We start from the raw sequence: 13707 nt of genomic DNA, 5'->3' as shown, positions 1-13707 counted from the left end.
ATGAGTTTCCAATTTGCTTTTTGTTGTCTGAAATCTTCTTTGGTCCAGGAAAGCAGCCACATCGTTTTTGTAAATGAGTGCAATGACTTTTAAGACAGATCTAGTCATCTTGCTTATAAAGACAAAGGGACATTATCATGAGAGAAGAATAAAGACAACGTAAGAACTTTAAAGGCAATTAGCCATGCTGCTGCCTTTATTAATATTTTCATACACTCAGTAATATAAAGAAAGCAAAAGTATAGAGCCTGAGGTAAAGCAAGCAAACAGGCAAAATAATTATATATATATATAGGGTGAAGACACAAAGTTCCACATTGTGAAACTTCAATTTAAGAAGTTACTTAAATGCATGGCCTTATGGAAATTTAATATGTTATGGTTCATCTGAACTTGTCAGTTGGCCCCAAGCTGCAATGATCAACTTTTCAATGTCAGATTCATTTACTCCACGAAGAATCCTAAAATAGCCATTCTCTCCCCATGACTTTCCCCAGGAATTGGCAGCAATCTAAAGAAAAACAAAAATTGAGAATGGCGAGTTTAATACCTTGGTATCTTTAAATTCTATCTATAAAAACACAGGAAATTCATATGTATCTTTAACTGCCTTTGGCATTATAGATGATAATAGCTAAGAACCTAAATGTTGCCAAAATAATAATCAAACATTTTTATTACTTATGCTTTATCAATATGGGCATATGTGTATAAGTTGGCAGAATCTAGAGCTGGTGTGACTTAGCACATGCTTGAGAGTTTGAATTGCTTGAGAGTTTGAAATCAGAGGATGACACACAAACTACAGATACAGAAGTCTCCACAATCATGTACTAGGCACCGGAAGACCAAAGAAATATGATTCTGTGTTCAGAGAGTTTATAATCTAATAAAGGATGGGCAACATAAGGCTAGTGGTAAGGAAGAAATGAGCATTAAGTGCTATGGAAATCAGTATAAATACATCTCAATTATTTAGATAGTTCAGAAAATCCTTGTGGAAGAATTGCCATGTGAGGTGCACAGTAAAGCCTAAACATAAATTCACCAGATTAAAAAAGGAGAAAGGGAGGTTCTGGGGAAGGGAACCAATAAAAACATAAGTACAAAAGCATGAAGCAGCATGAAGTAGTCAATTGGGGTAATGAGCTTGTTAAGACGGAAGTCAGTTATGAGGCAGAAAGGGGAGGTAAGGACATTGATACTCAGAGACAGTGGTAAAGACGATGTGAAGTCATGAGTTCTCCCCAACAGAGGAGGAAGATGGGCAATTTATGTTTTTATTACATTGTCCTATATGATATGAGGTAGATGGATTTAAGAGAGAGACAGAGCAGGGAGACTAGTTTGCGAATGCCTATAATGCTTCAGATGGGTAAGCAAATTGGGGCAGGGAAAATAGAGAGAGTATTTGAGAAAATTTCAGAAGGTAAAATCAAAAGGAATTAGCATTTTTTCTTTTATTATTTTTCTTTTTAAACTATGATGATGGTTAGAGAGTTGGGATAGGTCCAAAATATCTCGTGGATTTAAAGCTTGAGTGAATAAGTACATGTTGGAGCCAAGACATTATGGAGAATATCATGGAGGCCAAAGAAACGTACCAGAGGGAGTTAGCTGACCACAGCTTAATGAAACAGACAAGCCCAGTAAATCAGAGACTTTGCAATAGCTGCCACACTGGCTCATATTCACTTTGCACTAGGCCTAAAATGGAATAATGATCTAGGGCACAATCTACACTGATATTTTCAAGGCATACGCTGGTGCTTTGAGCTTTCTCTATTTCTTACCACACAAGACAGGACAGATCCATTCAACTTCAAAAATTGTCATGACAACATTTGCTTTAAGAAAGAGCAGATTACCATCAATATTTCTTTTTTAAGATTTGACTCTTTGCCTCCTTAATCAGCCCTGACACCTTATGGAACACTCGCAAAGATGCGTCTAAAATTATGAATTCAATTTACCACTTCAAAGATGAAATGGACTTTGAATAGCTGGAAATGGGACAACATCAAAGTGTGTGAGAGCTTTAGCAACAATGAATTAAACTAAATTACAATTTCCATATTTTCTAGTCAGTACCAATATACATATTTCCAAAGGCCAGGAAGTAAAATAAAAATAGTCACAACCTAAGATAAAATTTTAAGAATATTAAGATTATTCAATTCTTGAAACTGGAGATTATTGATATCCAAAATTTATTATTACGTCTTTGGCGAGTCTGGGAAGGGTATCAGAAGGTTTTTTTAAGCAATTTTGTGCTACTGAGAGCTAGCCATGGATTTGCAAAAAAAGTAAACATAATGATAAAGAATGCGACTTTGTAATTTAGCACTAATAAAAGGCATCTCAAGACATATATTTCATTTATTCATCTTATGTTGAGTCTGAGTTTATTTACATGATTGTTAGATAGAATGGAGTCTTTTTTTACATCAACCCATAATTGTTAATGCTTTCTATTTTCATTTCGTAAAATTTTGATACATTGTTTTCCAAAGAATTTAGTGAGCCATTTTATTTATACTTTCAAAGAGATTGTCATAACTTTCTCATAATATCTTCTTATTATCTGCTTACTATTTATGAGTATATAGTAGTACTTTTTTTTCCATCTCTGGGTTAATTTGATTTCTCTCTCTGTTTCTTTTTTAGTTTTCCTAAGAATTTAATCTTTTCAAAGAATCAACCTTATTTTGTTGATTTTCTGTATTACATGTCTGCTTTCTTTCTCATGAATGCCTATTCTTAACTTCATTATGTCTTTCATTCTATCTTGAATTTGTTTTAGCTTATAAAATCAATATTTAAATATCTTTTTTAAAAATACACCAATGTGAATATTTCTTCTTTTCTAACACACACATATTTCTATTAAATTTCATAATGCTTTAGCTAAATAACAAAGTTTGACATGGCATGCTCTGTAAAATTTCAATATTTTAATTAATCAAACTTGCCCTATAGCCTAGCACATGGTCAATATTGGCAAATATTTCAAGTACACTTTAAGAGAAAAACTCTGTTGTGGTTTCTGGTTACATAAAATATCTAATTATTTTTCCAATCTTCTATATCTTTATTTAGATATTAGTTGCTTTTTCTATGAGAGACTGAGTATGTTAAAATATTGTATCTATTTCACTTTTGTTCTGTAAGTTTTGATTTGTAATTTTTGAAACTGTTATTTCAGCTTTTGTTTCTAAATGTTTTAATTTTGATTTTATGTTGAAGAAAACTGTCACCAGATATAAAATTCTAGGAAGACAGGTATAACTTCATCATCATTATCATCATCATTGTCATTGATGTACTTCAGCCTGGTCATATTTTTTTTTTTCCTGTTGAAATGTCCCTTATCAGTTCTAAGGTTTTGTTGTTGTTGTTGTTGTTGTTTAAAGATTGAACTCAGGGCCATGGACCACTGAGCCACATCCTCAGCCCTATGTTGTATTTTATTTAGAGACAGGGTTTCACTGAGTCACTTAGGGCCTAGCTTTTGCTGAGGCTGGCTTTGAACTTGCAATCCTCCTGCTTCAGCTTCCCGAGCTGCTGGGATTACAGGCTAAGGTTGCTTTTTGAAAGGTAAAGCATTATATTTTTTAAATTGGGATATTTTAAATTTTTACTCTTTATCTTTTATTTTGAAATATTTGATTGAGACATTTTGGAGCACAATTTTCTTTACTTCTCTTGCTTGGAGTTTATGGAGCTTCTTGAATCCCTTGTGTGATATCTTTAGTTTTAAAAAAAAACTTTGCTAGTAGGGATTCAAATATTAATTCTGTCTCCCTCTTTGTATTGTCCTTCTGAGACTATAATTATATGCCATTTTAAACAATTTGATTGTGTCCAACCTATATTTTCACATTGTTCTGGATTTATTTTGTTCTTCATTGTATTACATTTTCTTCTGTGTAATAGAGTATGGTTATATCTCATTGAACCTTATTTAGGAGCATTAATTCTCTGTGCTATTTAACCATACTATGGAACATGGCATTAACAAATTCAAGAATTCATTTAAATTTAATTAATTGATTACTTAATTTTGGTACCAAGAATTGAACCCAGGGGTGCTTAACCACTGAATCACATCCCCAGCCCTTTTTATCTTTTGAGACAGGATCTCACTAAATTACTTAAATCCTCGATAATTGCTGAGACTGGTTTTCAACTCTAAATCTTCCTATCTTAGCCCCCTAAGTCACTGAGATTACTGTCATGCACCACTGAAAAATAATTTATTTGATTTAATATTTTATTGATCAACTTCTCCATCTTTTCATTTGTATTTTCCTTAATTTTTTATAATGTTATTTTTTAAAGCCCACATCAAAACATCAAAAATATCATCTATTATGTTTGATAGTTTTTAATCTTCATTATTGGTCACATTTTTCTTCTTCATGTGTCTCATAATTTTTAAACGTATACTAGAATTTTTTATGGCAACTTAGAGACTGCTTTTAAATTTTTTTATTTTATTATTATTTTTAATGAAAAGAAGGCTAGCACTTTCTTCCAGGTACATATTTCAAGGGATAAATCACCATATCTGTATCATCAGGAATTCAATAAAGTTAGGACTGGAGAGAAGTTTTGTCCATAGCTGATTTTAAATGTTTTATGGGTATGTGATTTTTTCTAGGTTTTTCAGGTAAATCTGTTCCCAGGCTCTGTGATGCTGCAGGAGATTTCTCCCTGCCTTTCCTTTCCTTCTCCTTAGCTCCTCACTCTATTCTCTCACTCAGGAAATAGTCTATGGGAAGAAATGGCTGTGTGTTTGGGGTTCCTCTGGATTCCCATCCAGCTGCATTTTCTTTCTCTTAGAAGTTTTCTCAGCCTGTTACAAACCCAATTCTCAGCTTAAGCCCCAACCTACTAAACTCTCCCAAGACAGAAAAACTCCAGATTCATATTTCTCATTTCTTTTAAAAAATAAGTTTGGAAAACTATGCTGTTATTATCTTCCTATTTAGTGGAATGTATAGCTTGTTGTTATTTATTATATTTTATTCAGCAATAGAAGCCATCCAATTATTGTATTATAATAAAAAGCCTATGTTGTAGATCTATTTGTAAATATTTTGAAACATCTGTGTATAAGTGGGAAAATAAAACTTGCCTGAGTTTCTTAGTGCTCTCGCAAAAAGTCCTAGAATCATGACAAACAAAATGTATATAATATAAAAATAAGGAATTTTTGCTTTCACTTGTCTTAGAAATATTTACTGTCTGCATGCCAGGAGAATTAAATCTACAGCCATTTGTCTAGTTAACTAATCTGATCTGAAGAGATATTGAAACTCCTTATCTCCTCTAGAGAGCACAACAAGGTCCTAAATTAAGCCCCAAGGTGCCAGAAGTACTGGAACATTATCTCCCTCAGTATTTACATGTCAGAAGGGAGGAAACCCAGTATTTGCACACATTATCTGGAGTTTATCTAGCTCTCAGAAAGACATATTTATGTTTCTAAAGGTGAGGGTGAGAACACAGGATCCTTTCCATCACATCTTAATAGAATAAACGTTTTGTTCTTTTACTTTGGGAAAGGAGGAAACTATCTTTCTTCAGTATACAGCTGGAGATGATCCATTGTTCTCTGTTCCTCAGTTACAGGACACCTACTGCTAGCTTCATATAGTACTTTCATCGGCTCTCATCACATCACTTATATGACTATTGTGTGGGTACCCACAATGCAATGCTGTGATGTTCTTCTTCCTATTGATCTGGTTCTACTATCAATTACAAATGCTTTGCTTATGATCCAGGTGTTCTGTGTGTGTGTGTGTGTGTGTGTGTGTAGGATAACATCTCAGACATTTTACAACTTTTTATACAACAGTTCTATAATAGTTAAATATTTCATATTTTCATTAAATCACTCTTAAGTTTCACAAGAAATTAAGATTATGTTAATGAATGGACTAACTTTTCCCAAGTGCACAAAACTATTCACTCACTCAATGACTATTGTTCATATCCCCACTGTGTGTCATCCTAATTTTGCCCTTGGGATACATTGCTGAATAAGGCAAACATGCCCCTAATCCAACATGAGTATACATGAGTATACAGTGTAACAGAGGAAGAATCCAGCCAAAATGTGCGACGTAAAAACTTATTGCAAATTTCTGTTTGATTTTATATTCCTGCAACTTACATTCAACAATTTATCCAAAAGAATCACAGCAGAAGGAAATCCTGCTTTCACCCCATGAAGTAAAGTTTTCTTTGAAAAATGCTTGATAAATAGTACTTCAGAATTGATAGTAGCTACAAAAAAATGATTGAAAAGGATGGTGTGTAGGTATGTAGTAAATAAATCACCGTGAGCATGAGCACAGATGTGTGGTAGCGGGTGGGGTACATATACAACACCTATAGGCTCTGGTTAGAAATTGTCAGAAGATACATTAGTCAAATAATGTATCTTTTTTATAATCATTTATATTAACCATTAGACATTAATTGTTATCTACTAAAAGTTTTATTTTAGTGAGAAAAATATTTTTAAAACCTCAGTTTTTGTTTAAAGAATCTTTATACTTAAAACATAATAACTTTATATATCAACCAGACAATTGTAAGGTATGCTCACATACTTCAGGGATTAATTATAGGAATTACTTTATTATGAAATCTACCAAGTTATTCTGGTGAGTATGCATACTGATACCCAGTGTTTTGTAAGCTATAGCACACTTTGTACTGTGTATTACAAGTTGTTAGAGAATTACACTTGCAGCTATTGACAAGTAACATTACCTAGACTTTATACTATTTCTGCAATGAAAGTAAATAAAGACTTGAGAAAATTGTCCAAATTCATAATTAAATGAATGCTTGCAGTATCACATTCCAATATTTTTCAAGTTACTTCTTACCTATATTTTATGCTATTTTTGAGGCTAGACATTGGTTATTCCTCAATAAAGATCTAAGTGTGTGTTATAACTAGCAAAATTTTTTTAACTTCTAGAAAATATATATGCATATATAGTACTATATACTATATATGATATAATATAAAAAGAAATCAAGTTGATTGGCATATGCATATGCATATATGAAAAAGCTTAAGCATTATTTTAACATATATGACAATGAACAAAGAGTTGTCCTATTGATTTTCAATTTGAAAACAAAATATTGATTCTTCTTGTACGATTTGAAATAAGAAGACTTGAGGAAAACCCTCATTATAGTGTAGATGACTGCAGTGAACTTTGTGCTAGAGAAGACACCAAAGTTATGAAAAACAGAACAGAGACTTAGGATGTGACTATATAATACAAAGCAGAGAGCAGAGGGACCCAACAGTCTACACTTCACAGCAGAAATTCAATTAATAAAAGTTACATACCCAAAATTTTTCTTTCTTCTGTTGTGCTCCTCTCAGTATGCCCCATCTACAAATAATAATAATAGGCATTAGTGTTGTTATGAATGTTTTATTTGTATGCAGTTTATTGTCATTTAACTTTCATTTGCCCCACTCTGTTTTAAATGAAGAGGTTATCATTGCCTTATGGAAAGTCTTTGTATAACTTTCCTCTTTATTCTAACATCATGTATGTGCACATAGAAGATTCATCTATATCCAAATACTTTGAAATATAATTCATTGACCAAAAGAGAGATGTCTTAAGGCAATGGGGTACAGTGATTTTCAAGTACTTAAATATTGCCCCCTCTCTATCTAGCCCTCTGAAATGCTATCCTAAAAGAAATAAACAAAAAAAATCTTGAACACTACTGATGAATATCATAATGGAAATGTAGATAATTGTTGTAGATTAGGAACTTTATATAAAATATTTATATTCATGTATTCTTTAATTAACTGGTAATATGCCAAATTTATATATCCATCAGTATATATGTGTGACTATTGAAACTTATGTTTCCAGCATTAATTCATTTCCTTTTTGTTTTTTCCAGGTACTGGGAATTGAACTTGGGTGCTTTACCACTGATCCTTTTTATTTTGAAAAAGTGTTTTGCTAAGCTGGCTCAACTTGGGATCCTTCTGCATTAACTTCCCAAGTTGCTGGGATGTACCTTCACTCATGCCTGACAGTACTGGTCCATTGTCAGTGTAGCATATAACAGTTCATAAGGAACCTAAACTTTTAATATTTAATTCTATTAACAGAGTTAATGGACATTTGTCCAAAATCACATAGTAGGAAATGTTGGGCCAGGAACCCAATGTTCTTGTTAACATATTATATTGCTCTTTTCCTTATATAATCTCCAACTGCAGTATGTCCTAAACAACACTGGTTTTAATAGAGAAAGCACATTGAGTACCACTTTCATGGAGTTTGAAGTATTGTGAGAATATAATTAATTCTGCCATTTGTCATCTCATTACCTATTCCTAATATCCCAAATCCCATCATCAGAGTTCCTTTGCACTAAACTATGACCCACCATTACACTACAACCATTCCTAGGAGAGATACACTTAAAAATGTATTTTTCAATATGTCAGTTTGCTGAAGTATGTCTTTGATGGAATTTGGAATAGAAAGATGGTATTATAGCAAAAAGTTACTTTCTAAAGATGACAGGAGATCTTCTGAATCCTTTATCATAAAAGCAAAATAGACAAAAAAGTGATAGGATGGGAAAACTCTAAAGACAAACTTTGCACAAATCTCTTTTGTCTTGTTTCTGATACAGAGTGGTAACTGTACTGATCACATTTCTTTTTGTGCTTTACTACACTGTTCAAAATGTTCTGGGCAGCTTGTGTAAGTAGGGTTTGGTTCAATTTTCAAAACCATTTCATAGTTTTATAAGTGATTTACATTTTTGCAACTTTTCTTTAAAAACTCATTACCACTGGAAAAAAATTGATCAGTCATAATATAAGTGCCCCAAATATTCAAAGCCCATTGCCTATTTGAATTAGTAGACCACATCTGAAATATTCAATTACTTATTTTCTATTTATTTATAAAACAACTTTCAAAATAATTTCCAAAATCTTTACTAGTCAAGCTTTCTTTTCAGATGATCTGGATGGTCTTTCCAGGTGATCTCACACAAAGCCATTTGCATAAAATATAAAATCCAAGGCTAAATCAAAACCATCTACAGAATCATTCAGTGCTGAGATTATACACACAGGGCAGAGACCTCATATTATCTGAGATTCCAACAAATAGGGTAAGAAGTTATGGAAAGTCCTGCTTAAACCACTACAAAGACTCCTACTAAGAAAGATCTCTCAATTAAGAAACAGCTACCCAAGCAAGACAAGCTTGGCCCAGTTATGAAGCCTTGGTCTAAAGGGAAGAATAGCAACTGAGACTCCAATTTCTTGTCTATCACTTAGAGCTGTCCAAGCTCAGCTCCCACATTGGACTTGACTAAGGTAGGACTTGGGAAGGGACTCAAAGACTTGTCATTAGAAACTAAAAGAGCTATTTCACTAAATACTGTATTTTGTGGAACACTTTTAATAACCTCAAATAAAGGATAAACCAAAAGTGATCAATGTTTCTTTCCCTCCTTGTAAGACTTCAAACTTCTTGAACTCTAGTGTACTGAGAGTGAAGTACAAGAGGACAAAATAGTATTTAATAGAGGAAAGAGGAAAAAGATGAACAAGAAAAATATACCATAGAATAAGTGCTGCATTTACAAATATAACCATTTGATATAATCCCAGGGACCCTCAAAAATATTGAGATAATATTTAAGGGATGAAGAGTCACAATATCATATGGGCTTAAGATTCAGCAACATGAAAACCAGACATAATTCCTCTATCAACAAATTAAAGACACGGGAAACAAAACATTTCATCATAAAGGGGAAGAAGTATTTTGTAATATACTTGTGTAATTTTTTTTTAATTTTAGGATTACTAAATAAATTATATGTGAAATAAAATGTCTTAGTTCAGGGGCTTTTAAGAAATATGAACTTCTTTCCACATGCCAACATATTCATTATGTTTCCATATAATTCATTGTGATTATCTAAAAATATTTTTGATGATGTAAAATACTGCAATAATTCCTATCTTACAAATCTATCAACTCTTTTCCAGAAGCATGTTTATTATAACTTTAAAGTGCTTATAAAACTAATTTATTTTTAAAATAATTTTATTTTTAAAACTTTTTATTCATGCATATAATTTATGCAAAATAGTGAGTTTTGTTATGTCATATTTGTGCATGCCTATGACAATTTGGGCAATTCCATTCCCCAGTATTTCCCCCTTTCTCTCTCCTCCTGCCTCTCCAATTTTCTTGCTCTATTCTACTGGTTTTCCTTCTATTTTCAAAAAATCCCTCCACTTTTTTTTTCTCTCTAGCTTTCACCAACAAAAGAAAACATACAACACTTCTCTGAGTCTTGCTTATTTCCCTTAACATAATGCTCTCAAGTTCTGTCCATTTCCCTGAAAATCACATAATCTTGTTTTTTATGGCAGAATATTAATTCTTTTTTATACATACCACGTTTTCTTTAACCATTCATCTGTTGATGAACACCTAGACTGGTTCCATAATTTGATTATTATGGATATTGTTGCTATAACATGGGAATGCATATATTTCAAAATAATTCTTCAATTCTTTTGGATATATTCTGAGGAGTGTATAGCATACAGTACTTTCATTTTTTTTTTTGGTTTTTAAAATAATCACCATACCACTTTCCATAGGAGCTGTAATAATTTACATCCCAATGACCATGTGGGTTCCCTTTTTCTTGTATTCTCACCAGCATTTATTGAACAATACACTTATTTTAAACTAAGAAAGAACATCAGGATTCAGATTATTATAAACCTTTTCAAAATGGACAACAAAATAAGTTAGTCAAGTATTCAACTAGAAGTGAGAGAAGAAAAGGAAAGTAAGGCAGTTGAATGAATTTAATAGTTTTAGAGATTTGCTTGTAAAAGAAACATTTTAAAAGAGAGTGTTAACCATTATGCAAAATTCAAATAGGAAAAACATACCACAAACAGAAAAAAATATCACTATAGAAGACATTGTTCAGTTCACCTATGTTATAGTCTCTGGGTGAAATGACAAGCAAGATCCATTCATCACAGAGTTTAACATTTGCACTATGACCCTCGACTATCACTTCTGTCTCTCATCTTCTGAAGACAGTTCCTAAGATGGTAAGCAAGTATCTCAGAATTACATTGGGGTATTGTAAAGAAATAAACCTGTGGATGGTTTTCTAAATATCCCATGCTCCGAAAGACTAGGAAAAGTCACTTTGTCCCAAATGATTTCCTTTTGGTATTATAGAAAAATTTATGTGGTTCAAACCTTTATTCAAATAAGGTTGACTAGTGCAAAACAAGATTGCTTATTCACTTTAGAAGAAAATTTATATTTTCTTAATCTGTGGAAAACATTTTTTCTTAATATACTTATGTATGTTTCTGAATTGTGGACTTTTACTGACATTTATACCATTGGGCTGAAAATTCTAGAAATACACATATATTTCCCCAATCTCCACTTGTAAATCAATGACTATCTTTGTGGACATAATGTTTTTTGTTACATTTATATTCGATATAAAAAATAACTATTTCTCTTTATATATACCTACTAATTTTAAGAATTGTATACAAACAAGTTCATATAGACTAGCACCTTATTTGGCTGAGATTATTTCCATAACTTTGCTAAGTAGGTTCACCAGCTTGAGAGATCTTAACACTGACTTTTCTTGCCTGAAGGGAATCCAATTAATTTGAACTTTATACTATTTTTTTGAATTTTTTCTACCACATCAAGTTCAATGTTTTCAACTATTCAAGATTTATTAATATATCATTTCTCTCAAAATTGAGGAACGCTTTGGGAAATGCTGGTTTTGAAAAAATCTGGGCAGGTCTTAGCCCATGTACCACATTCCCGGAGTGTCTCCTGGGCTTATCTTTTCCCCCTGCACTAAGATGCAGGTACATCACCTCAGTGCCTGTGTCCAACAGGTTTTATCTTTCTCCTCAGTTTTGAATACCTAAAAAACAGAATTCTATTTTATAATTTGAAAAGCCTTTAAGGAAAGACTTTTCCTTGAAGTTCCTCAAGTAAAGCCTTACAGTGCCTAAAAAGAATGATATAAGATTTTGTATTTCTAAGGTTATTGATGTCTTTATGCCCATTCCCTTTAAAAGAGACATTTTTAGATAACAACATTAAGTGATACTAAACTTCTTAAAATCCCATTTTAAGCTATGTCTAGATAGTAAAATGATCAGAACAGAATAATTAATTGGGGTGAGATTTTAAAAGATAGATTTTTCTCCCCTTTGGTTTTTGTAGATTTTACCATTGAGGCCCATATACCCGGTGATAGTAAGATTAAACATAAGAGATAGCTGAAGATACAATTTTATTGAAATAATATTTACATTCCCATACATATCCCTTAGAAGGGAACACAGAATGTCTTATGAATTTTATCCATTAATTTCTGCCTTTATTCAACAAAGTATAATTTATTCCAGAAAAGATACATATTTTGCCTTCAAGAAGCAGAGTATCTCATGAGAGTGATGCTGGGAAATAGAAAATAAACACAAATACAAATAATTAGAATTCACACAAGCATGTTTTATAAATGTCCACAGGTGTAGATGAATACATGAACTGTGCTGATGGCAAAGATAACTTCCTTCACAGATCTGAGTAGAAGCTTTTTGGATTGAAATGGGAGTATAGAATTTGAGGAGTGATAGGTAAAAAGTCATAAGAGAGGCATGCAAAACCCCATCTCAGAATGTTTTAGGAGCAGCACTTGGTCCTTTGTGGAGCAACAATGGCAGAAGCAGGAAGTGAAGTGAGAAGAGCTGTGTAACTCAACTGCAAAGAACATCCAGGGCCACCAAGCTCAGAGCTTACAATCTTGTGAGTAAGAGTCATCCAGCTATGGGATGGAACACAATCCAGATGTGCTTTGAGAAGGGCAACTCTGATATTAGTGTGAAGCATGGATTTGGGGAAGGGGAGAATAGAAGCAAAGGAGGAATATGTAGTTCAAGCAAAAAGTAAAGAAGTTCTGCTTAAGACTATAAAACCCTTATAGCAAATATTGTTTATTCTTTTGACAGCTTTATTCCCAACACTAGAATAGTGACTCTCAACATTTGACTCTAAATAGATATTGAACTGGTAAATTAAAGTATGGTGGCAATGTGAATGAAGAAAAAGCCAAACATTTAAGAAATACTTAGGAAATAAAAGTGATGGAATGTGTTGATTAGTTTACATGGGCAAGAAAGGAGAAGAAAGCATCAAGGGCTACCCAGAGTTTCAAGGTGAAATTAGTAGGTCTGTCTAATGTGTACTAGTTGAGGTGAACTTTGCCTTGCACAGAGACATGTTCCTGACAATCAGGATGTCTTAACATTGCCAAAGACTGAAATTAAAAATTTGCTTCAGGGGCTGGGGATGTGGCTCAAGCGGTAGCGCGCTCGCCTGGCATGCGTGCGGCCCGGGTTCGATCCTCAGCACCACATACCAACAAAGATGTTGTGTCTGCCGAGAACTAAAAAATAAATATTAAAAAATTCTCTCTCTCTCTCTCTCTCTCTCTCTCTCTCTCTCTCTCTCTCTCTCTCTCCCTCCTCTCTCACTCTCTCTTTAAAAAAAAAAAGAAGGGAGACTCCTCTCTGCTCTTAAAAAA

The 13707-nt window shown here is 32.9% G+C and overlaps 1 protein-coding gene across 1 annotated transcript in view; it reads right to left on the bottom strand.

Annotated features, from left to right (window-relative positions):
- Positions 1-376: 376 nt before the first annotated feature.
- The window catches only part of TINAG (tubulointerstitial nephritis antigen), a gene marked incomplete at both ends in the record, with an annotated part of 71319 nt that continues 57988 nt past the window's right edge, over positions 377-13707 (bottom strand). Inside the window, 2 exons of the mRNA XM_081296190.1 lie at positions 377-511; positions 7388-7433. Coding sequence (XP_081152316.1) covers positions 377-511; positions 7388-7433 — 181 coding nt within the window. The remainder of the gene's footprint in view (positions 512-7387; positions 7434-13707) is intronic.

The sequence above is a fragment of the Spermophilus citellus genome (genome assembly GCF_964194105.1).
Source record: "Spermophilus citellus genome assembly, chromosome: 5".
Taxonomy (NCBI): Eukaryota; Metazoa; Chordata; class Mammalia; order Rodentia; family Sciuridae; genus Spermophilus; species Spermophilus citellus.
Note: the sequence above shows the minus strand (reverse complement) of the source record. Positions and strands in the feature narration are given on the sequence as shown.